The sequence below is a fragment of the Lucilia cuprina genome, chromosome 5 (genome assembly GCF_022045245.1).
Source record: "Lucilia cuprina isolate Lc7/37 chromosome 5, ASM2204524v1, whole genome shotgun sequence".
Lineage (NCBI taxonomy): Eukaryota > Metazoa > Arthropoda > Insecta > Diptera > Calliphoridae > Lucilia > Lucilia cuprina.
The window spans coordinates 54,121,492-54,147,439 of NC_060953.1; the positions used below are offsets into that span (position 1 = coordinate 54,121,492).

The window sequence follows — 25,948 nt, forward strand, 5'->3', positions numbered from 1 at the left end:
TTTCAGTGTTTAGAAACTCAGTTTCCTGAACGTAATTCCTAAGAATCTTGTGTGTCCACTCAGAATACGTACTATTATACTAACTTCAGACTTGCTCATAGGATTTTCGTGGGTCTACCCACTGTTTCATTATTCCAAGAAGTCTTATGGGATGCTCTCACCTATATTTTTAGTTCAGTTTTTCTTGCGTCGAATGATTTTGCATTTGTCAGGTTAACTGCCTCGAGCTCCCTTTCCTTTAAAGCCATTACATTGCCTCACATATACTTATGTCATTTATTGTTGTAAAAATTTGTAGACATTTGAGTCAAATTTTGAAAGGAGCTTTTTATAGGGGCTAGGGTCCAATGAGGTCCTATAATTATAAAGTTCATGAGGGTAACCAAAGCTAGTATAGAACTTGGTTTTGCAGCTTTTTGTCGAGATACGAGTATTTATGAACTTAAAAGCCCTATTCGGCGGGTTGAGTTGTATGGGGGCTAGGTGAAATAATAGACCGATCTTCCGTCTACGGTATCATAGAAGATCATATGCCAAATTTCATTGAATTATCTTCAAAATTGCGACCTGCAGTTTGATTACAAAGTTTACACGGACGAACAGACGGACGGACATAGCTTAATCGACTCAGAAAATGATTCTGAGCCGTAAGTCTAGGATCAATATTATTGTGCGTTACAAACATCAGCACAAACCCAATATACCTTATCCACTAAAGTGGTGTAGTATATAAAAAGTAAAATAGTTATTTGATTATTAAGTTATTTTAAATAAATTGTTTTCTGTGCTTTTTTTATTTCTCAGTTTTATATAAATTATATAATACATAAAATTAATTTACATACATAAATATTAATAACATGGCAATATATTGAGAATTTGAATAAAATTCAAAATGCCTTTTTTTATAAATAATATAATTATAACAACTTATAACACTAATTACAATTTAAATGAAGTTTTTGTCCTATACACAATCGGTGTTGTACGGTTGTATTGTAATATGTGGTATTTTTTAACAATTTGTTTTGTTTGAAATATTTTTATGACATACAACGATACAACTTTAATTGTGAATTGAACAAATGTATACAATTTCGTTACAAAGGGACCATTTAAGAATGTGCGATTTAAATATATATTTTTCTAATTTTTACATATCGTTTTTTAAGATTTTAGTTTGTTTGCAATATAAATCATTCGGTTAGGTAATTCAAGTTTTAGCAATTTTATCACAATTCAAAATATATATCACAACCTTCTTTAAATTACAAAAAAACACTTTAGTATTTTATTACATAATTAGTTAATTATAATTAGTATTATTTTTAATGACTTGTATTCTTTTTGATTTTTTTTTGGTCCCGGTCCATAATAGAGTTAGTTTTAGTTTGATTTTAGTTTTTAATACTTAACGTCTGAATGCTATTTAAACTTACAATTAGATTATTCTTTATAAATGTACGATGATTAGTGTGTGAGTACTTCCTATAACAGGAGCGGATCCAGCTCGAGTGCTTGGAGGGGGGTGTACCTTTGGTTTTTTCACTTGTTTTCTTTTTTACTTTCTCCACATTTGTATATTTTGTATGAAAACTTTTCGGTTTTAGGGAGGAAATTTCCCTTTCCCCCCAGTAGATCCGAGCCTGCCCTATACAATAGTTTGGGATTTCTACTACTTTTTCTACAATTTCTTGTTGTTAATGGAATGTTAAATACAACATTTTTATGATCTTTTGTTAGGCAAAACTATATAATACATTATAAATTAAATATAATTCTTGTTGTTTTAGTATATATGCAAATGTTACTTCTTTAATCCATAAATGTTGCAACAATCTCAGCTAATGATGTATAGGTACCAATAACTAATCCCAATATGCCAACAATTATCAAAAAGAAATTACCTAAAAATAATCGAAAATATAAAATTATATATCTTTCACTCCTTTATAAGATAACTTTTAACGTAATACTTACTTAATAATAACCACACTTTAGCCATACCATGAGTAGTATACCAATGTGTACAGATTTGTATAAGAGCAGGAAATGCTAAACCTAATGCTGATAGACAAAGAGCACCAAATAATGATATAAATAGTTCCAAATTTGGTATGGCTACAGCTAATAAAACTATAAATAAAATCGAAAAGTTTTAACAATGTCTTAGAAAAAAAACAAATCCTTTTTTAACTTACATGTCACCAATACTAACGATGTACGTACTGTATATTCCCAAAAGATTTTTCTACGTTGTGGTCCTAATTTTTGTGCCACATATTCATTCCATGTTATATCAATGGCCACATAACAGGCCAAACCGTGTGTTATGAAAATGGCAAAGGCTAACATGGCCTTAACAAATTGAGCCAAACTATTGTAGAAAAAATTTTGTTACATTTAATTTAGTTTTTCTTTCGTCTCTCGTCTCTTAAATACTTACACATCTTTGGCGGGTAAATTTAATGTTATGGAACCTTCAATTTCATCACCATAGTTGAGAAAACCAAACAAACCCATACCCACATAAAGGAAAACAATTAATATCATAGCCACATTAAGGACACCACAGGATCCACCAAATTTCTTGGGTGTTTTCATTTCATTTTCTAGGGGTAAAATTACACCAATAGCTGAAAGGGAAAGAAACCAATTAAATTGAAAAAAATCTTAATACTTTTAAAGATATTCTGTTCATGAGTTCAAATCAAACGAACTTTTACCATCTAAAGAGAATAAAGTTTGTCCATTCGGTTTCATTCTTTACATGCGCAGAACGAACATTTTTTTACATACTGAATGCGCAATATATGTTTCTATAATTCTTGTTCTTTACTGATAGTTTAAAATCGGAGGCGACGATCAGGAATTGATTATGAATGAATCGCAAAGGAGTAATGTCGAAGATGATGATCATGAATTGATCCTGAATTAATCGCGAAGGAGTAATGACTTAAAAATCTCAAGGATAACCATCTAAAGAGAATAAAGTTTGTCCATTCGGTTTATATTGCATCAGTCTATACTAATAGGTCCTAAATGAATCGTGAAGGAGTAATGACTAAATGTCTCTATTGAGTATTAAAAGAGAATTTAGTGATCTTTGTGACCTAAAAACCTCAAGGAAAAGAGGTATATGGGATGTATATGTCTTAAAAGTCAGATATACCGCAATGGGCTCAAAAACAGTTGGTAAATAAGATGAAGGCAACACCGTTTAATACTTTTACCATCTAAAGATAATGTAGTTTAACAATTCGGATTATACTATAGCAGTCTATACTGATAGGTCAAAGTCGGAGGTGATGATCATGAATTGATCATGATCCTGAATGAATCATGAAGGAGTAATAACTTAATGTCTTTATTAAACATTAAAAGAGAATTCAGTGACTTTGTGAGTTAAAAATCTCAAGGATGTATTTGATGTATTTGTCTTAAAAGTCAAATACACCGAAGTGGGCTCAAAAGTAGCTGGAACAAATGAACTGAAGGTTACAACCGAAAACATTACTACGAGATAACATCACAATATATTCTCAATCACATCCGTTTAATACTTTATCGAACTTTTTCCATCTAAAGAATATGAAGTTTGTCAATTCGGTTAATACTATATCAGTCTATACCGATAGCTCAAAGTTGGAGGTGATAATCATGAATTGATTATGAATGAATCGTAATGAGAGAGTAATGACTTTATTGAGCATTAAAAGAGAATTCAGTTATCTTTGTGACTTTAAAATCTCAAGGAAAAAAGGAATACGGGATGAATATGTATAAAAAGTCAGATATACCGAAATAGGCTCAAAAGCAGTAGGAACATATGAGGTGAAGGCTACGCCCCAAATCATTCTACAAACACATCATTCAATTCGGAGTTATTCCGTATAAGTTCCAATAGAATTGTGGTCGGACGGTACGATTAAAATTATTGCAAAGTTTGAAGAAAACTTAAGAAAATTTTTCAATTACAAATGCCAGGAATCGTCTTGTTGAAGACATAGAATAGTCCTACATATAAAAGAGATGTCGGATACCCTTTACTTTTCCATTAAACTTATAGCGACAACTTTAATAATACTATTTCTTCTTAAAGAGCAAATGTGTAGACCTGTCATTCGAGTAATTGAATGCCATAACCTAACTTTTATCATAGGACTTTTTGGAAGCCTATTTTTCCAATTAAGGAGATTGAAAAGCTGAAGCCTATTAAATGACAGTTTTAAACAAAATTGAAGATATTAAAGGGAGTTTGATATACAACCAATCTGCGTTCAAGTCTGCTTGGATAAATTATATTTATAATTGCAAATGCTAGGAGTCGTCTGAACAAATTCGGGAACTTATTAATGATATGCCTATAACAGCTGAATATCACTGAAGCCGCGGCCACCAAACTTTAAGAAATTGACAATCATATGGCTTTTAGTTGTAAAAATCAATAGCCGACATGTTCAGAAAGTTGTCGTTGACAAATAATTTAAAACTCAAAGAGCTTTGATCCCTCAATGTCAGTCGACAAGCCGTCCTGTTTAATGATGTTAAGGTAAAAACCACTGGAATCATTCAAAATCTAACTATTCCTTTCTTCTAACTTCACTTGGTAAAAGCAGAGCTAAGAGAGGTTACTTTGACTGCAAACGGGAAGTACCTGTTCCGGGCCAAACGGAAAAAGAAGGATTGTTAGATTGATATGTTCCACTGGAAAAATCAAGAGTGCCCAGTTGCCAAGGCCTGTAACGGATCAGTGATGCCTCAGCAATCATGTTTGCAATTAAGCCAATCATATAATCAATAGATATGGAATACAAATAAGTAGAGATTAAAGGGGTTACTTTGACTGTAAAGGTGAAGTAGTTATTCAGGGCCAAATCGAAAAAGAAAGATTGTTAGGTAAATCAAGAGGCCTGTACCGGATCAGTGATGTTTCAGAAATTATGTTTGCAATAAAGACAATCATATTAGCAATGAATATGGAATTTTAAGACGAGCATTAAAGGGTATGTCCAAAAATGCAACTAATGACATAAAAGAAGAATAAGGCACATAATGACGTCGTTACTAATCTATCAGAGTTAGTTCCAATCAACTCCCCTTTGATGACTTTGACAAGATATTCATTAACGTGTCAATGTTACCGGAGAGTTCTCACAAGTGTCAAAAATATACAAAATTTTGATCTGCAATTAGTGGACTTAACATTGGAAGAAGCTATTGTTAACTTTTTGTCAATAGCTGTTAATCCTTCTGTAAATCTAGCTGTATTATGTCATGGAGTTCTGTCTATGTCCAAAACTTCGCACATAATGTTATGCATTGCATCATAAAACGGATATAAGTTAAAGTATAAAATTTAAAATAAAAATCAAAAATGTTTAAAAACTTACCCTCTAAAGCGAACAGCACAGTACCGAAAAACAATGGAAAACCACTTGCCGGAGCAAAAGCCTCTTTATTCTCCGTCGTAACGGGTTCACGGAAAATATAATAGCAAATAATACCAAACGATACCATAGTAATGGCATTAGCCAGTGTTGAGAATGGAGCCAAATATTTTAAATTTCTAATCCAATTAATTAGAATTAAAGGCAACAAAATAATAACCATACACAAACGTACATCTACGGGCTCATCGACATAATAATCCACAACAGATTTGATATTTGAAGAGACAAAAACCACATATACACAACAGGTACCCAATTGATAAATCAATAGAAATGTATTGACCACATGACCGATATAAGGAGAACATTTCTTAAATATCGTAGGACCCTCATCTAAAGCTACTTCCGCGACTTTGGGATAAGTCATGCTGGGGATCTAAGGGGAAAAAATGGGAAGAATATTTTGGTTATACAACACGATATTTTGCTAAAGTTTGGCTTACCTTTCTTCGGCGACATAATTCATATTCTGCCTTAACCAGTTGATGTATACAATAGGTGCAAATGAAACCAATAATAATGGTACCAATAGTACCTGTCACATAACCGGAATTTTTAAAGGCATTAGGCATAGCCAATATGCCTGTACCCAAAGAACCCTTAAGCAAATGGAACAGTGTCTCAGAGTTGCTAAGTTATTAAAAGAAAATAAAAAATTTTAAAATAACCCTTGATATGTTTTTTTTCTGAAATAAAAATAAACTTACGTGGTGGGATGTTCTACCTCACGATGTTCATATGGATTGTAATCATCTGCATGGGCTACCACGTATTTATCACCTTTCTCGGTTAATTCTAATGAATATTTTTTAGGAGTTTTATCCGAGACATCATTGACATATGCCGGATTACTATGACCATTTTTACTCATTATCGTTTCTAATATTAATAAAACAAAGTCCTTTAACAAAACACGTCAACACGCTTTGATTTAACTTTTTCAAATATTCACCTCAAAAACACATTCACCTGCAGAGATCATAAAAGAAACAAAAAAAAAAAGAGAAATAAGAGCAAATAAGTAAAAGACAACTACCACTTACAAATACAATTAAAAACATTTGCAAATAATCTTGTATTTAAAATATAAAACATTAAATAATTAAAATATTTTTACTGATTTTTTTATAGTATAATTTATTTTTGTATAATTAAATTGAAAAAAATTAAGAATTTCGTCTAAACTACCGCATCATATCATTCATTTAGAATTCATTATACTCACTATATAGTAGTACTTTAAGCATTTCTGTCTTGTAGCATTTAGGAACTGTAAACAAAATTTCAGAAATCAAAGCAACTTTGACGTCTTGTATGAATTTAAAAATAATTTGCGAAAAAAACAATACAAACCAAATAAATATATTTTCTAATATTGTATTTAGCATTAAAAAAAGAGAAATAACCCACGAACCAACTACACGTCCGTCCGTCCATCCATCTTTTCTTTTTCTTTCCGTCTGTCATTTTGTCTGACGTACACATGTAGTGTATGTAAATGCACTTCTTGTTTGGTGCCACAATTTTACACTGTCAATATCAATGCTTTTGCTGGCCAACGATCTCTACTTGTTGCATTGGCAAGTGAAAATTTACCCAGTACCCTGTTAGCCTAAAAACAATCTTTTTTTTTACTTTACAAAAATTTTCTTTTCATTTATTTTGATTTTTATTTTTTTTTGTCTACTTGTATCAGACGATACTATGGCAAGACATTGCCAATGGTTTATAGTATGGCACGTGTTTAATATATGTGCATAGGTGCAGTGTTTCCTAAAATGCGTAAAATGATTTTGTTTGTTTTGCTTAAAATCTTGTTTTCTTATAAGTTTCGATATCGTCTTTGTTACTCTATTATGTTGGACCCATGAGTAGGTACATAAGGAGAGAAACGATCCATGAATTGAACGCCCGTGTCGTTAGCGACTAATCCATTCAGATTCTCGGCACTGCTATCAACCACCTTAATCTTACAAGTGGGGGATGAGGAGGAGACGGTATTCTTTATAGGAAGAGGGGAATTAAGGATAGTAGGGATAATCTTTGGTCATGAAAGCTTTTGAGTTCAGTGTCTTTCAAATACAAAGGGCTTACGCCGAGTGTATTTGCAACACAATAGAACCACAGTCGACACTACAGCCACCACATCGTTGCAAGATTTTTATACAGGGGGTGATATAACATCGATACAATCCTGAAAACAACTTTTGATCTAAATATGATCGCCAAATGTTATTTAAACCTTTAAAGTAGTGAGAATGATTGAAGTTTAATTGACAGCAGATTCGACGGTTGATCAATGAGAACATAACCTTTGATTCAGAATGACAAAAAGATCCTGAAATCTCTACAAAAGTATTACATAGTTGATCAATGAGAAAATGGCATTTGATCCAGATTGGTCCTAAAAATGTCAAAACATTAATTCGTTGAAGCATTCAAATACCATGATATCGTAAACAGATCCGATCAACGGCATCAATCAATATCTTTAGAATAAAGGATTCAAGGAGAATATATAACAAGATGTATTCAGCCCTTACCATAATTCTTTCACTCTGATCTGAACACGATCGCCAAAAGTCAATCGAGTTATATGTAATCATTTCTGGAAATTTTCTACTTACATGTCACTAATAACAAAACTTATCCTAATGAAGTTAACAGTAAAGCACTATAAACAAGGGGATTTGTACCACTGAATCAAGACTTTCAGAATAAGAATGTTGTTAATCAAGTTGAAGGTTAATATAGGATCAAAATTGATTTAAAGTTTTGATTAAGTCTTACTTACACTTAATCTGATATAATAGGATGTTTGACAATCATTAATTCATCTTAGGGAATCTGGCCAAAGGAGCAAACAATCGGACTTAGTCTAGTCTCTAGCGAAGGGGACTAAATTTTTAAATTTAAAAAAAGGTTTTTTTTTGTAATTCTCTCCCATTCACTGCTTAAAAACATTAGCTCAACTTTTACTTATCCATTCCCTTTAAATATTTAGAAACACTGTCATAATTTTTAAGACGGTGATTTATGAATTTTAACCACGTATGTATCTTAAATTTAAAAAAAAAAATAAAGAAAATGTTTTATTTCGAGTATTATTTAATTGTTGGCACAAAGCAATTGTATTTAATTTAATTTTTGACATTGTTCTTTATAACAACACACTTTAGAAAATATAAATAAGGTTTAATTAAAATATGACAAGATGTTTAAATTAAACAATTTTAAAATATGTAGACAAATACCTTGACATTGCTGTTTATTATTTTAATTATAATAAAAAATATGACTTTAGATCAGTCTATAATCTTGACTATAGAACATTATAAAGTCAAGAATAAAAACTAATCAATTTATATTTTTGACTATAGATCAATCTATAGTCTTGACAGATCAGTCTATAGTCTTGACTATATATCAGTCTATAGTCTTGACTATAGATCAGTCTATAGTCTTGACTATAGATCAGTCTATAGTCTTGACTATAGATCAGTCTATAGTCTTGACTATAGATCAGTCTATAGTCTTGACTATAGATCAGTCTATAGTCTTGACTATAGATCAGTCTATAGTCTTGACTATAGATCAGTCTATAGTTTTGACTATTAATCAGTCTATGTTTTGACTATTAATCAGTCTATGTTTTGACTATAGATCAGTCTATAGTCTTGACTATAGATCAGTCTGTAGTCTTGAATATAGATCAGTCTAAAGTTTTAACTATTAATCAGTCTATGTCTTGACTATAGATCAGTCTTGATTATAGAGTCTCTAGTCTTAACAATAGATCAGTCTTGATTATAGAGCAGTCTCTAGTCTTAACTATAGATCTGTCTATAGTCTTGACTATAGATCTGTCAATAGTCTAGACTATAGATCTGTCTATAGTTTGACAATAGATCAATCCATAATATTGACTATATATAGATCAATCTATAGTCTTGACTATATATCAGTCTATAATCTTGACAATAGATCAGTCTATATGGATCACTGTAGTGATCTATATAGACTGACTACTAGATCTATAGTAGTCTTGACTATAGATCTGTCTATAGTATTAACTATATATAGATCAATCTATAGTCTTGACTATATATCAGTCCATATTCTTGACAATAGATCACTACAGTGACCTACATATATAGACTGACTACTAGATCTATAGTATTCTTGACTATAGATCTGTCTATAATCTTGACTATAGATCAGTCTATAGTCTTGACTATAGATCAATCTATAGTCTTGACTATAGATCAATCTATAGTCTTGACTATAGATTAATCTATAGTCTTGACTATTGATCTGTCTATAGTCTTGACTATAGATCTGTCTATAGTTTTGACTATATATCAGTCTATAGTCTTAACTATATATCAGTCTATAGTCTTGACTGTATATCAGTCTATAGTCTTGACTATAGATCAGTCTATAGTCTTGACTATATAGATCATTCTACAGTCTTGACTATAGATCAATCTATAGTCTTCACTATAGATCAATCTATAGTCTTGACTATAGATCTGTCTATAGTCTTGGCTATAGATCAATATATAGTCTTGACTATAGATCTGTCTATAGTCTTGACTATAGATCTGTCTATAGTCTTGACTATATATCAGTCTATAGTCTTGACTATATATCAGTCTATAGTCTTGACTGTATATCAGTCTATAGTCTCGACTATAGATCAGTCTATAGTCTTGACTATATAGATCAGTCTACAGTCTTGACTATAGATCAGTCTATAATCTATATATATACTGACTACTAGATCTATAGTAGTCTTGACTATAGATCTGTCTATAATCTTGACTATAGATCAGTCTATAGTCTTGACTATAGATCAGTCTATAGTCTTGACTATAGATCAATCTATAGTCTTGACTATAGATCAATCTATAGTCTTGACTATAGATCAATCTATAGTCTTGACTATAGATCAATCTATAGTCTTGACTATAGATCTGTCTATAGTCTTGACTATAGATCAATATATAGTCTTGACTATAGATCTGTCTATAGTCTTGACTATAAATCTGTCTATAGTCTTGACTATATATCAGTCTATAGTCTTGACTATATATCAGTCTATAGTCTTGACTGTATATCAGTCTATAGTCTCGACTATAGATCAGTCTATAGTCTTGACTATATAGATCAGTCTACAGTCTTGACTATAGATCAGTCTATAATCTTGACTATAGATCAGTCTGTAGTAAAAACTATAAAAGTATATTTTTCCTTGATTCTGTATAAATTATTTTTAAATACGTAAACCTTATTTTTATTTACCAAAGTGTAAAATTCATTATGATCCCGTTTGTAAAAACAAAGTTTTTATTTAAGTTTATTTTTTTTATTTCGTCTAACTAAAATAGTATTAAGTCACCATTAATAGATTTTAGTATGCAGGAAACAAACTATTAAACTGAGTACGTAAAATGTTAAATGGGTACGTTACACATAAACTTTTTTGATTTTGAAAATGTGTTTTGGTTTTGTTTTTCTATTTTAGATATTATTGTACTAGATTTAATAGATTTGTGTAAAATATAAAATTAATCGCTCAAGCGAGTCAATGTCAAGTTCAATTTCAGTTCTTTGACACAATTTGTTTGGCTTTTTTTTGTAAGTGCTTTGGGGGTATTTTTCAAATAAGGGTTAAACTGCTGTTGTTTTTGTTGTAACAAAAAACTATTATTTATGATGTCTGGGGGCATGTAATACATATTTATTTATTACACATTCTGTCTGTTTAGCACAGAATTGGTAATTTGTTTTGTAAACTAATAAATTTATAAAATAAATATACAAAATTTAAATAAAATCATAAACAACTATATAAATAGCTTTATTAACATTGTAATCATTATGATAATTATTAAATATTTTAAATAATTTATTTTTTTTACTTGATCAGAGGCAGCAGTGACTTGTTTGCTGCTGCCGATTTTATTTTTATTATATTTACTAATTGTTTCATTTAACGCCAACACAAAACCCAAGCAATTTTGAATAGTTTTTTTTTTATTTTTTTTAATTTTAATTATTTAAATGATGATTTATCTTTTTTTTGGCAAGCACAAGTAAAAACAACAAACAAAAAGATACAAATTAAACATTATTGTAATATCTTTTGTTGTAAAACGTGATAGAATGTTTAGTACGTTTTTCCAACAAGTGAATTCAAATTTTAACACGAATTGTGTCGTGTTAAAATTGTCACAAGTTTTACTCATTAATAGATAATTATTTAACAAATTTTCTTTTTTACATACCACCCACTATAGTAAGGTTGAGGTTGAATTAATTTTGATATTTGATTTGTAACATTTCCCAAGAAATTGAGAATGAATTAGCAAAGGGTCATAGGTTATATAGGTTTTATTCAAAGAGGATTTGTTTCTGAAAGAGTGCGTAAAAGAATTTGTGCAAAACATTCAACTAGGACTGAACTAGAACAGAACTGGAACAGAACTGGAACAGAATTGGAACTGAACTAGAACTGAAATAGAACTGAAGTAGAACAGAACTGAATTAGAACTGAACTAGAACTGAACTAGAACTGAACTAGAACTGAACTAGAACTGAACTAGAACTGAACTAGAACTGAACTAGAACTGAACTAGAACTGAACTAGAACTGAACTAGAACTGAACTAGAACTGAACTAGAACTGAACTAGAACTGAACTAGAACTGAACTAGAACTGAACTAGAACTGAACTAGAACTGAACTAGAACTGAACTAGAACTGAACTAGAACTGAACTAGTTAGATCATGCACAAATATGTTAATATTTGGAAGATCTTTGTAATATTAACAACTTTTAAAAGTTGTGCAGTTTCACAACACTGCACTATTGCACTTAGATATTTTAACAAAAAAAATACTATTTTAAATTAATAAATCATTTTGCATTATATTTAAAATTTTAAAAATATTCAAGGAAAACCACATAGACATACCAAATTATTTCAAACCACTAACCTACACACAATAACTTCAAAAGATTATATGCAATAAACATTGAAACTGAATTATAAAATTTAATAAAAAATAGTTTCGGATATCAAACGATATACTTGTATAAAAAAAATCAAAAACCAACAAGGTCATTGAACGAGAACATTGATCTTTATCAAAGAATCGTGTATGAGTTTTTTTCATAATTTAAGTCTCGCGACTCCTAAATGCTAGACTAATTCTAGATTTCAACTTTTATTTATAAATTTGTTTTGATTTGAATTACTTGTTTTAACTGCGTTGCTTTTATTTGTTTTAATAATTCACGTGCAAAAATTTTGTTAATAACAACAAATTAAACAACAAATATAATAAAAAAAATTGTTAAAAGATTTAACAAATTAAGTAAAAAAGTAACAATTGCACAAAATTGCGTTATTGTTTCAAGGTAAAATTTATAAAGTATTTTTTAAGGAAAGTAAAAATGAAACACTTGTCAATTTAGGTCTTTTGTTTGACACAGTTTTTGTCTTTTTTTACATTTTAATGTAAAGGCGTTGAAAAAGATAAATGTTATATTTATTGAAAAATTTTTAATAAATTATTGATTTAAAAAAAAAATTAATAAATAATTTTTGATAATTTCAAGATTTATGAAAAAAATTAAATAAATTCTTAATAATTACTTTGTTTATAGAGAACTTTCGATAAATTATCGATTTAAAGCATATTCGATAAATTTACTTTTTTAAGTTAATGTTCGATTAAATCTTTATTTATATTAAATATTCTATAAATTTTAAATGTATACAAACAATTTTTGAAAAACTTTTAATTTATAGAAAATGTTTGATAAATTTTCAATTTATAAAAAAATTGTTCGATAAATAGCCAATTCGATTTTATGAAAATTTTCATTAAATTTTTTATCTAAATAATATTTTTGATAAATTTTCCGTTTATTTAAAATTTGCTATAGACTTCGTTTTATAAAAAAGTTTCAAAAAAACTCGATTTAAAGAATTTTTTTTTTCACGATAAATTTTGTCTATATTTTCGATTTCTAGAAAATGTTTTCCTTTATTTAAAGAATTGTCGTTAAATTCCCGATCAGAAATGATATGAAAATTTTTGATAAGTTCCCAATTTAAAAAACTCTTTCTATTTCATTTTATAAAAACAAATTCTGATTTTGTAAAAACTTTTTATTTAAAAAAATTTCAACAAAATAGTCGTAACTAATTCTAGATTTAAAAAAATTCGCGAAAAAAAATAAATTCTTTTAAAAATTTTTTAATTAGAAAAGTTTTGATATTTTTGTGATTTACAGAAATATATTAAAGATTTTTACAAAATTCGTGATAAATTCTCGATTTTTTTTTTACATTTTCTTCTCATAGAAACAAATTCTAATTTTGTAAAAACCTTTAATTAATATCAAGATTTTTCGAAAATGACTAAATTCTCGATTTACAGAAAATTCGTAACTATTTCTGGAATATAATTCGGGAAATTTCTCGTTTTACAAAATTCGCGATAAATTATCGATTTACATTAATAATCCCATTTGGAAAACACTTCTTATTTCTAATTCTGGTTTTGTAAAAAAATTTTATTGATTTCACAATTTTTTAAAAAATTTAACTAAATTCTTGATTTTTAGAAAATTCGCGAAAAAAAATTAGATTCTTTAAAATTCTTTCAAATTTTTATTTTAAAAACATATATGTAATTTATAAAAAGTTATTAAAATAAGTTAACGATTTTGCCAAAATTCGCGATAAATTCTTGAATTTGTGATTAAATAGTTTTTAATAATAAAATCTCAGCAAAATAGTTGTAATTACCTGCACTTATTCCACAACTTACTTGTCAATGAATACTTTATACCATTTTCATTACATTGCACTCGCTTTGTAATGATTTCTGTATTTTATTTATTTAATCTGTCTACAAGTAGAATGACTTATTTAACTCCCTATTTGTAAGCGAGCGAGAATAATGTTTAACTTAGAAAAAACTCTTGACTTTTTATTAGTTTTGATACCATACACCACTATAGTGGTGTATACGTTTGTGCTGATGTTTGTAACATACAAAAATATTATATATATCTGAATCATTTTTTGAGTCGATTAAGACATGTTCGTCCGTCTGTCCGGCTGGGTGGCTGTCCATGTAAACCTTTTGCGCAAAGTACAGGCCGTAATTTTCAAGATAATTTGATGAAGTTTGAACTAAGTACGTTTTATTTCACAGTGCCGAAACCTATTGAAAATGGTTGAATTTGGTCCATTTTTCACCCCCTACAACCGTACCTTCCGATTTGGGCTTTTTATCCCATAATTACGTCAAATATACTATTATCTGTGTAAAAATTGGCATAAATAAGTTTTATATGCATAAGTATAAATGACAATGCAGATTTACGTAATGATCGGCCCTTATTATTTGACCCTGGCCCCTATACAAACCCCCCTTCAAAAAATGTCTTAAACGTCTAAAATTGACTTGTAACCATTTGTATCGTAATGAAATTCAACCTATCCTTTTCCCAAATTTACCGAGGATCGGTCTATGTTTAACCTATATTCCTATATAAAGCTTCAAACTATACTTTCCTATTGTTTTTTTTTTATTATAATTTTTTGCTAAAATATTTTTGATTTGTAGCAAAAATATTCGTGAAAATTTGTTTAAAGAAATTATCATAAAATCTATTTTTAAAAATTTTGCAAAAATTTATTCCATAAATCACAGAAAATTTTAAATAATTCCTCATTTTAAAAAAATTTCAACAAAATTTTGTTTAATTTTCCTCCAAATATTAAATCAGTTATGTGACTAATTCGGAAGTGGTCTTAAACAAAAATTAGATTTATTTTTAACTATATTTTTTAGCCACTTAAATAAATGTTTAAATCTTAATTAAAATTTTAACTTAAAACAGAAGGTTTTTCTATTGCAAATTCTCGTTTTATATTATCTACTTATATGACTATGGCTATAAAAAATCTAATTAATAATATTATTATATAAAATTAATCTAAATAAAACAAACAAAACAAAAAAAAACATAATTTATAAACTATTAATTCATAAAAATCAATTAATATTCATGGCACGAACTATAAAAACTCAGAACGACAAGTATTTAAATAGTTAGTTGGTTAGTTTTACAATGACTTTAACACATTTTTTGTCTATTGAAATAAGCCGGCGTTTAAAAAAAATTTATTTATGTATTTTAACATTTCATGTTTTTATACAAAAATAGTAACAAATTTTAATTTTAATTTGAATTATTTTTAACTATTCAAGTTTAAATAAATATATTTTGTTCGAGAACTCTTTAGATTTTGTTTAGTTTTTCAGCTCTTTAGCTTTGTTTTTAATTGCAATCTTGACACTTTGTTAAATTTGTAATAAATTGAAATATTTTTTTTAATCAGATTATATTCAACTTAAATCAATTTTGATAAAAAAATATGTTTTATAATTTGATATTTTTAGTTTAAGGTGTTTTATTATAATTACTAGCTATACCCCGTATGCATCGCTAATCTAAATTAAATATTATTAATGTAAAAAGTTATATATCTGTAATATCATTATGTTATCTTTTAGAGATTTTTATACCCACCATCAAAAAAGATGAGGGGTATATTGGTTTTGTCATTCCTTTTGTAACACATCGAAATATTGACCATAGCCCCACAAAAGTATATATTCTGGGTCTTCATTTAATTCTAAGATGATCTAGCTATGTCTGTCCGTCCGTCTGTCTGACTGTTGAAAGCACGATAGATTCCGAATGGAAAGAGCTAGAAGGTTGAAATTTCACATAAATATTTCTTATAGGTAAAGTTTGTTTGGTATTTAAAATGGGCAATATCGGTTCACGTTTACGGATAGCCCCCATACAAGTGGCCCCTTGAAAAGCAGCTGTAACAGTCATAACATGTTTAAAAATACGAATATAGTGATGAAATTCGATATAATTAAGATTCTTATGATCCAAAATCACTATGCAAAATTCTATGAGGATCAGTCCATAGTTGGCCCGATATAAGGTACCCTTTACAAAAGGATTTTAACGCTCATTACTGGCTTAAAAATACTAGTACATAAGTAAGTTTCATACGTGTCAAAATCTATCTAAAAAATTTAATGTGGATCGGTCCTTGATTGACCCTACCCCCATATAAGGTCCCCTTCAGAAAATGACTACAACGCTCATTAATGGCTTAAAAATACGATGAAAGTCCCTTTAAGTACGGACTTTTTAAGTTTGATTTTATGATTCTAGTCTTAAGATTACAGATTATTAGAACAAAGTAACAGAAAGTACCTTTTTATACAATCAGGAAACTGGTGTCCAATTTTCTGCTTTTAGGTTCAATATTCAAGATTCGAAAAATATTAATAAAATAACAAATAAAGTACTTTTGAAAGAAATAAAAAGTACCAAGTCCCCTTTATGTGTTCTCACCTAATCCAGATCTACATGCATACTTCATTTTATGTTTCTAAATTCAATATTATAGAAAATTCAAAAAGTACCATTTAAAGAGCGAAAAAGTACCACCCTTTACGCGTTCTATGTACTAAACTATGTCCAATTTTCTGCTTTTAGGTTCAATATTATATAAAATTCGAAAAGTATTAGTAAAATAACAAAAAAGTACTTTTTAAAGAAATAAAAAGTACCAAAAAGTTCTATTTTATGTCTTCACACTTAATCCGGATCTACATACTTCATTTTATGTTTCTAGATTCAATATTATAGAAAATTTAAAAGGTACCATTTAAAGAGCGAAAAAGTACCCAAAAGGATAAGAGTTCTTCGTACTAAATTGCATATTTCTAGATTTAATATTTTAAAAAAACTCAGAAAGTATTACTTCAAGTATGAGAAAGTATCAATAGACCTCTTTAATTTAATGTTTCTAAGTTCAAAAATTACCCGTAAAAAACCAAAACAGTACCAAAAATGAGAAGAAGAATCCACTATGGACTGATTATCATAACATTTTCGAAAACTTATGGCTTTGGCGACATTTTTAAGTCAGTAATAGACATTGAAAATATTTTTTCCATATGGGGGATTTCGTTCGGTAAATTATGGACCGAACCTTATAAAATCTGGTATTTTAATTCCCACAAAATGTGCCTTGTTTTCAATTTCTGTACTAATATATAGCTATGTATTTAGTAATGATCGTTAACGTCATTTCCAAATAAGGATAATAAATCGGGAAGTAGGATCAATTATGATGCTCGTATAATTTTGTAAAACTTATTTATGTTAAAATTACTTAATTAGGGTGTTATTCCAAACACAGTAATGAGCACTGAAGTAATCTTCTGAAAGGGATCCTGTATGAGGGGGAATGGTCAATTACTGACAGATTCTCATTACATTTGGTAGAGAGTTTTTTGTTCCTTTTAAACAGGTTTTTGCTGCATTTCATCGTTGTACTGGTATTATTAGTGTTTAAATGATGCCTTAAATTGTATTCAGGACGGGCTCTTCTATGAGATCTAAGTGAAATATTTGACCTGAAACCGATACTGACAATATCAAACAACTTAAATCAATAGGAAATATTTGTAAACATTTTCAGTCCTCTAGCTCTTTTTGTTCGGACTATATAGTGCTTTCAACAGACAGACAGATGGACATAATTAGATTTTGTTAGAATCTTATATGGACCCTGCATATATATTTTGGGAAGTTTTAGATGAATATTTCAATGTGGATGGAATGTGGATGGGAATGACAAAATTAATATACACCAAACTTTTTTTAACGATCAAAATGTATAACATGATTCATTTAATTCTAAAGAAGCATTGTAAAGTTTGATTACTTAAAGATGTTTAATAAACAACATTTTTTTCTGAAATATTTTTTGAATATTTTAAATTCTATTACACAAAGTTATTGTTTTATTAACTTAATTATTTAAATAAACAATTTCGGATTTTTATTTTAATTCATTAACAATTAAATTGCGGCAGTATGCAATTTATATTGAAACATGAGAGAAGCAAATATTGTCGTCATAAAATCAGTTCGTGTGACCAAATTTTCTTTTGTTTATAACAACAGTAATTTTTAATTGCAAATTATACATAATAATTAACCAAATAAACGCGAAAATTAAAACATTAGAAAAAAATCATATAGATTTGTTTTAAGTGTAATGATTGCATATTTAAAAATATACAAAATTCTCGGGATAATAACTAAACGTTAGTGAACTTGTTTTTCGTTTCTCTAACTAATGTGTTTAACTTGAATTAACAATTACACGAAATTTTAATTACATTGAATAAATTATTGCAACCTGTCAAATTTTACTATTTATTTTTAATTTTTTGTTAAGATTTAATTAAAACCTAAACCACAGTATAAAGAGTATAATGTATAACTATAGACTAGACTATAGATTAGACTATAGACTAGACTATAGACTGGACTATAGACTAGACCACAGACTAAACTATACTGTAGGCTAGACCATAAACTATAATATAAACTAGACCATAAACTAGACTATAGACTAGACTATAGACTAGACTATAGACTAAGCTATAGACTAGACAGTAGGCTGGACTATAGACTAGACTAAAGACTAAACTTTAGATTAGACTATAGACTAGACTATAGATTAGACTATAGATTAGACTATAGATTAGATTATAAATTAGACTATAGACTAGACTATAGATTAGACTATAGACTAGACTATAGACTAGACTATAGACTAGACTATAGACTAGACTATAGACTAGACTATAGACTAGACTATAGACTAGACTATAGACTAGACTATAGACTAGACTATAGACTAGACTATAGACTAGACTATAGACTAGACTATAGACTAGACTATAGACTAGACTATAGACTAGACTATAGAATAGACTATAGACTAGACTAGACTATAGAATAGACTATAGACTAGACTATAGACTAGACTATAGACTAGACTATAAACTAGACTATAAACTAGACTATAGACTAGACTATAAATTAGACTATACCTGGACTATAGACTAGACCACAGACTAAACTATGGTGTAGGCTGGACCATAAAATATAGTAAAGACTAGACAATAAACAAGACAATAGACTAGACTATAGACTAGACTATAAACTAGGCTATAGACTAGACTGTAGGCTGGACTATAGACTAGACTTTAGATTAGACTATAGACTAGACTATAGATTAGACTATAGATTAGGTTATAAATTAGACTATAGATTAGATTATAAATTAGACTATAGATTAGATTATAAATTAGACTATAGACTAGACTATAGACTAGACTATAGACTAGACTATAGATTAGACTATAGACTATACTAGACTATAGATTGGACTATAGACTAGACTATAGATTTGACTATAGACTAGACTATAGATTGGACTATAGACTAGACTATAGATTTGACTATAGACTAGACTATAGACTTGTCTGTAGACTAGACTATAGACTTGACTATAGACTACACTATAGACTTAACAGTAGACTAGACTATAGACTTGTCTATAGACTAGACTATAGAATTGACTATAGACAAGACTAAAGACTAGACTATAAACTTGACTATAGCCTATACTATAGACTAGACTATAGACTAAACTATAGACTAGACTAAAGATTGGACTATATACTATACTATAGACTTGACTATAGACTAGACTATAGATTTGACCATAGCCTATACTATAGAATAGAATATAGATTAAACTATAGACTAGATTATAGATGAAACTATAGAGCGGACTTTAGACTAAACTATAGACTAAGCTATAGACTAGACTACAGACTTGACTACAAACTAGATTAAAAACTAGACTAAAGACTAGACTAGACAAAAGACTAGAATATAGAGTGGAGAATAGACTTGACTTTAAACTAGACTAAAGACCAGATTATAGACTAGACTATAAACCAGACTTTAGATAAATTTATAATCAACAGGGAACTTTTCAAAAATAAATCTTTTAATAACATTTCAAGGCCAGTTGTAAATTTAAAATCATTTTCACAGTAATTCAAAATTTTATTTGTCAGGGGATCTAAACTCCTTCACACACATTTTAATCTAATCGAACAAAAACAACAGAAAATGTCATGAAATTTAATAAAATAAATTAAATAACAAGAGTTTAGTTGTGACCAATAAAATAAATTTGATTTAAATTTAAAGAGATGCTGCTGAGCCGTTTAAAACTGTTGTTTTATAAAAGCTTCCGTTTCCGTTGTTTAAATTTGAATTTAAATGAATTTTATTTATTTTTTCACTATGCATTTTTATGCAAAAAAAAAGAATTTTTTTTTGTAAATATTTAAACTAATAATTAAAAAATAATTTAAATATTTTTGAAATAAAAAAAAAACAAAACACTTTAATTACCTACAATTTTCTAGCAAGTATTTGTGTATGTTGTTTAGAGTTGATCGATGGTAATTTTCTATGAATTAAATGCAACTTTGTCTTAAGACTAGATCAAGCCAGTTTTAACCAAAATGTCTTTGTATGTTTCTTTAATGTCTTTTTCTTTTCTTGTTGTTTTTGTTTTTATTGTTGTTGATGTTGTTATAGTCTTTGTTGTTGTGGTTACTGCCTGTTAAGATTAAATTAACAGTTTCTTTTTTTTTTTTGCACAATTGATGTCAAAATTTTTTCTTGCAACTTTTATTTTTTTGTAAAAATTTATTTAAAATCTCTATGCAATTTTTCTATTAGCACTTTGTCTTCTTCTTTAAGAAAAAAATAAAGATTGTTAATTAGTAAGTAATTTCTAATGACGTTTATTGGACAGTTATTAACAAGTTTGTTATTTATTTTGATTTTTAGCAGCTAATATTTTTGTTTTGATTTTTTCTTCAATTTTTTTTCTCAAATTTTCATTTTTTTTACACTTGATATTAAATTTACTTTTAAATGTTTTGCTCTTTTTTACCACTAATGTTTATGTTTTCTATTTAAAAGGGTAATAAACGTTATATATTATTTTTAAATTTATATAAAATTTTTATTTATCACTTTGTAATGCACGTATTGACCGTGCGTTAACGACTAAATCTCTATACGGTCTGCGCCATCAGTTTTAAGCTCTGTTTGAAACTCGCAAAAATATCAACAACAACAAAACGCAAAAAAATATTATACAAAAACAACAGTAGTAATAAATCTTTAGTTAGTTTTAGTATTTAGTATGTTACTTATTTAATGTATGAGCAGTTACTTTTTTATATTAAATATATTTAGATACAACTCAAACAGTAACATCAGTCAAACAGTAGTAGTTTCTCACCACTCACACCACCACCACCAATAACAGCACTGCTCTGCGATGACAGCCAGAAGCAAGTAGTAGCAGTGAATTAAATCTCAGATTTTGTCTGAATAGTAGAGTAATAGTTTTAGAGCTTAATTTTGTTTTCGTGGTACCCTACAGTGGTTGTGAGTGATGTCACGGTCGATACTGTTTTGATGATTATATACCTTGTTAAAACACAACCTTAAAAGTCGCCCTATGGTGGCTTTAAGCAAACTCTGGTGTGATATATCCAATAGTAGATTGGTTCAGTCGTATGGACCCACTTCTTATACCGAAAAAACTGTGAAATAGAACTTCATTATGTTTGAGTAAAATCGAAAATCTAACATAAACCAGAATTGACTATACTTTCAATAGAAAAATTCTTCGGACAGAAACATCTAGTTCAAATGACGAACTGATTCTTCGGATAGAGAAAATCTTTTGAATGATAAATTTAGGTTCTATCGACACTTACAAAAAATGTGAAAAAAGTTCTAGTTGTTGGGGCGAAAAAGCCAAAAGAGATCTAACATGGTCCATGGAAGACCTATTTAAATTTAAAAGGAAAAAACTGCAGCAAAAACTTTTTAAGAAAAACATATCTGAAAGGATCCAAAAATGGTCTCGTTGTATTGAAAGAAACATGAAGTATGGAATAAAATATCAAAACGGATCCATTAATTGTCAAGTTGGACCGAGAGACATGCACACACACATTTGAAAAGAATCCTCCTTTCAAAGAAACAGCTTACAGCGAAAGATCCTATATTATCAAAGAAGGAAATCCTTCTGACTGAATCTAAATGTTGACTAATTCTATTAAAATCTTCAGCATTATCAGAAGCTTTAATGCTTCGAATATAAAAGTCTGCTAATTAGATCCAAAAGTGGAATGATATTGTCGTAAAATTTTTGATAGAAACATATAGTAGCTGGAGGAATTGTTCGATATATAACTCTACAATTTTGTGGACTTGTTTATATTGTACATTTTAAATTTCGGAATACTACCCAGCAAAAAAACTTCATTTAATTCCAAATTCACTACATCTAAAGTCATTCTCACGAAGTAATTTTAATTTTTTGTTTGAAGTTATAAGGAAGTGAAATTGTAGTACTATAGTATATAACTACCGAGAAAAAAAAAGTATAAAGAAGCGAAAAAGAAAAAAAATTAGTCCATGGAAGTACTAAAAAAGACCTGAAGAAGTAATGATTTTTACATAGGCTTGTCATAGGTGGAATGTAGTTTTTATTTAAATTCCAAATTCACTACATCTGAAGTCATTCATAGTATTATAGAATACAACTAATTTGATTAATTACCTCTATAGCCAATCATATCACGTGAAATATGTTTCCTTTTCACCTCTTTCGTTTACTAAATTTTTTGTCGTAGAAAAAAATCCCCTGTTTTGAAATTTGTTGATGGAATTTTGTAAACATTGAACAGCTGCTTCATACAAACATAACTATTGTGAATAAATTGTTCACAACAAGTTCACGATAGCAATTTTCCCTTCGAGGGAAATGCAAATTTCAAGGGAACAAAATTTTTACTTCTATTGTGGCGATAGGGGTGAATATTAATATAATTAAATAAATTACACGCATTTTTTAATCAACACTAAAATAAAATGGGTTTATTTAAAAAAATTCAGTCCAAAAAAATATTATTTTCGCTTCTTAGGAAGTCAATAAACTTCACTTCCAAAGAACGTAAAAAAACACTTAGTGCTACTTTTAAAGTGGTGATAAATGTTATTATTTTGGAAGTACTTCGTTTTATTTTTGCTGGGTAGTGTTTAAGAGTGAATTGTGAACATCGAAAACATTTGATGAAGGGAGAAATGGTCAAATGAGGCCCAATTGCCGCTTTTTGTCAAGATATAGATATATTTAACATAGTTATGACCTCAAGAGGCCAAATTCGGTGGAGTTTAGTTGTATGAGAGCTAAGTGAAATAATGGGCGCCAAATTTTCTTGAAAATTACAATGTGAACCTTGTACAGAAGATTTACATGGACGGACGAATGGACAGACATGACTAAATCAACTCAATATGATTCTAAGCCGATTGGTAAAGTTTGAAATTAAGTTATAGACCCAATAGATTTGTATGTTACAAAAATCTGTGAAAACTTTTCCCCACTATAATGTTGTAGAGTATACAAATGAACTGATTTTATTAAAAACCCTCGAAAGGATCCAATAATCTGATGATTTTGTCGCTTACCTTGGAACATCTGCAAGTTGGATGAATGGTAATGTTAATGTCCTCAGTTATGGACTTCTGTACTTATTTATAAGTCCATATGTGTGCCTTTTTTTGTCATTATGGTCTTGCATAGGACATTTTATAGTCGTACATTATCTTTCATTAACTTTCGTACTTGTTTTATTATACTTGTTATTTTGGCAGACAAAAAAGTTGAACATAAATCTGTATCGGGACGTATTTTTGTCATTTGCTCTCTAACATTTTGTTAAATTTTTTTCTACTATTTTGATTTGTTTCGTTTTCAGTTGACGTTGAATTTAAGAATTGTTGACGAAAGCAACAAACAAATAAATAGAAGGAAAACACATTATTGGATTTGTTGTGATTTAATATTGTTTGTTTGCTGTGTGCAATTTTTCTGTATTAAAATTATGCTTTAAAAAAATACACTGAAAGAAAAGTTATTGTGTGTTTAAGGTGTTGTTCGTCTGCATGTTTTAGGTCTTGATATTCTAAAACTGTTTACTATTTTATATATCATCAGGTTACGTTGATCTTGGCCATTTTCAACAGTCTTCGTCCATGGAACAATACTAAATTTCATAGAATTATCTTTAAAATTGCTATCTGTAGTTTGATTTAAAGATCTTTTCGTTGATTAAGTTGCATTGATGGCTTGATAAAATAATAGATCGATCATAACTATTTTCAATCATTTTTGTGCCTGCGATAATAGAAGTTCACTTACCAAGCCAACTGTATTATTTAAAGTGGATGTAGGATCAATATTATTGGGTGTTACAAACATCAGAACAAACCCTATATAACTTTTTTACTAAAATGGTATAGGTGGTATATTCGGATGGTTCTGTTGAATGGATCTTAACAATTTTCAATAATTTTTGTGCCTGTGATAATTGAAGATCACTTACTAAGCCAACTGTATACTTTAAAGGGGATGTAGGATCAATATTATTACATGTTACAAACCCCAATATTCGAATGGTTCAGTTGTATAGGCGCTATGTGAAATAAAGGACCGCGATCTTAACCATTTTCATTTAAACATCATGTATCAAATTTCATTGAAATTTCTTCAAAATTGGTATCTGTAATTTGAAAACAAACTTGAATTTTTGTCGTGAAAAAATTCCCCTATTGTAAAATTTGTTGATGGAATTTTGTAAACATTGAACAGCTGTTCCATACAAAATAAACTATTGTGAATGAATTGTTTACAATAAATTCACGGTAGAAATTTTCCCTTCAAGGGAAATTTAAATTTCAAGGGAACAAAATTTTCATTTCTAGAAGAAGTTCACTTATCCAATTTCATTTAATTTCATGATTACAAGTTTTACACGGACGGATATAACTAAATCGACTCAGATTTTTTATTAAAAACTAATTTATAAAAAAAATACAAAAAAAGTTTTTATGTAGAGAAAATTTAAGAAAAATTTACTTTAAACGGAGAATGTATAGAACATTTTCTATAAATCTTCTCCATAAACTGTTAGGTATCGCATGAATTTTATAATTTATATCATTAATTTCTCTCAGTGTATATGATCTTTAATTTTATATGATAAAATATCATTTACACATTGCTAAGTTTTACAGTTCGGAGATAATAATGATACAAACTAACAGAAAGTCATACATTTGCAATTTTTGTTGTTATACCCTACACCACTTTAGTGGGGAGGGTATATTGGGTTTTTGCTGATGTTTATAACGCACAATAATATTGGTCCTTTACCTTAACCTTAAAATATACCAATCGGCTTAGAATCATTTACTGAGTCGATTTAGCTATGTCCGTCCGTCCGTCCGTCCGTCAGTCCATGTAAACCTTGTAATCAAACTACAGGTCGCAATTTTAAAGAAAATTCAATGATTCAATTTGACATGATTTTCTATTGCCCCAGGGACAAAGCCTATTGAAA

At 28.8% G+C, this 25,948-nt stretch overlaps 2 protein-coding genes across 5 annotated transcripts in view; one reads left to right on the forward strand and one right to left on the reverse strand.

The window, feature by feature from the left end:
* LOC124418432 (PR domain zinc finger protein 4-like) overlaps window positions 1–25,948 on the forward strand; it is a 46,978-nt gene that overhangs the window by 13,005 nt on the left and 8,025 nt on the right. The gene's annotated exons all lie outside the window — the stretch shown is intronic.
* On the reverse strand, window positions 962–21,539 carry LOC111686928 (proton-coupled amino acid transporter-like protein CG1139). Of its 4 annotated transcripts, none has more exons than XM_046951464.1 (9): window positions 20,869–21,539; window positions 6,406–6,422; window positions 6,161–6,332; window positions 5,897–6,083; window positions 5,394–5,829; window positions 2,447–2,636; window positions 2,202–2,377; window positions 1,981–2,136; window positions 962–1,907 (listed from the first exon to the last, which is right to left on the reverse strand). In XM_046951464.1, exons 3-9 carry the CDS (start codon window positions 6,322–6,324, stop codon window positions 1,816–1,818), a joined length of 1,401 nt encoding a protein of 466 aa, XP_046807420.1. In that variant the 5' UTR covers window positions 6,325–6,332; window positions 6,406–6,422; window positions 20,869–21,539; the 3' UTR covers window positions 962–1,815. The 4 variants fall into 4 exon arrangements, with proteins under 4 accessions (XP_046807420.1, XP_046807419.1, XP_023305089.2 ...); XM_046951463.1 differs by having other exon boundaries at window positions 20,865–21,539; XM_023449321.2 differs by having other exon boundaries at window positions 6,161–6,422.

Coding starts and splice junctions, on each gene's coding strand:
- LOC111686928 (XM_046951464.1), bottom strand. CDS start 6,324: ATGAGTAAAAATGGTCATAGTAATCCGGCATATGTCAATGATGTCTCG. Junction 5,830..5,896: donor AATTATGTCGCCGAAGAAAG/GTAAGCCAAACT, acceptor TTTTCCCCTTAG/ATCCCCAGCATGACTTATCC. Junction 2,137..2,201: donor ATCGTTAGTATTGGTGACAT/GTAAGTTAAAAA, acceptor TTTTATTTATAG/TTTTATTAGCTGTAGCCATA.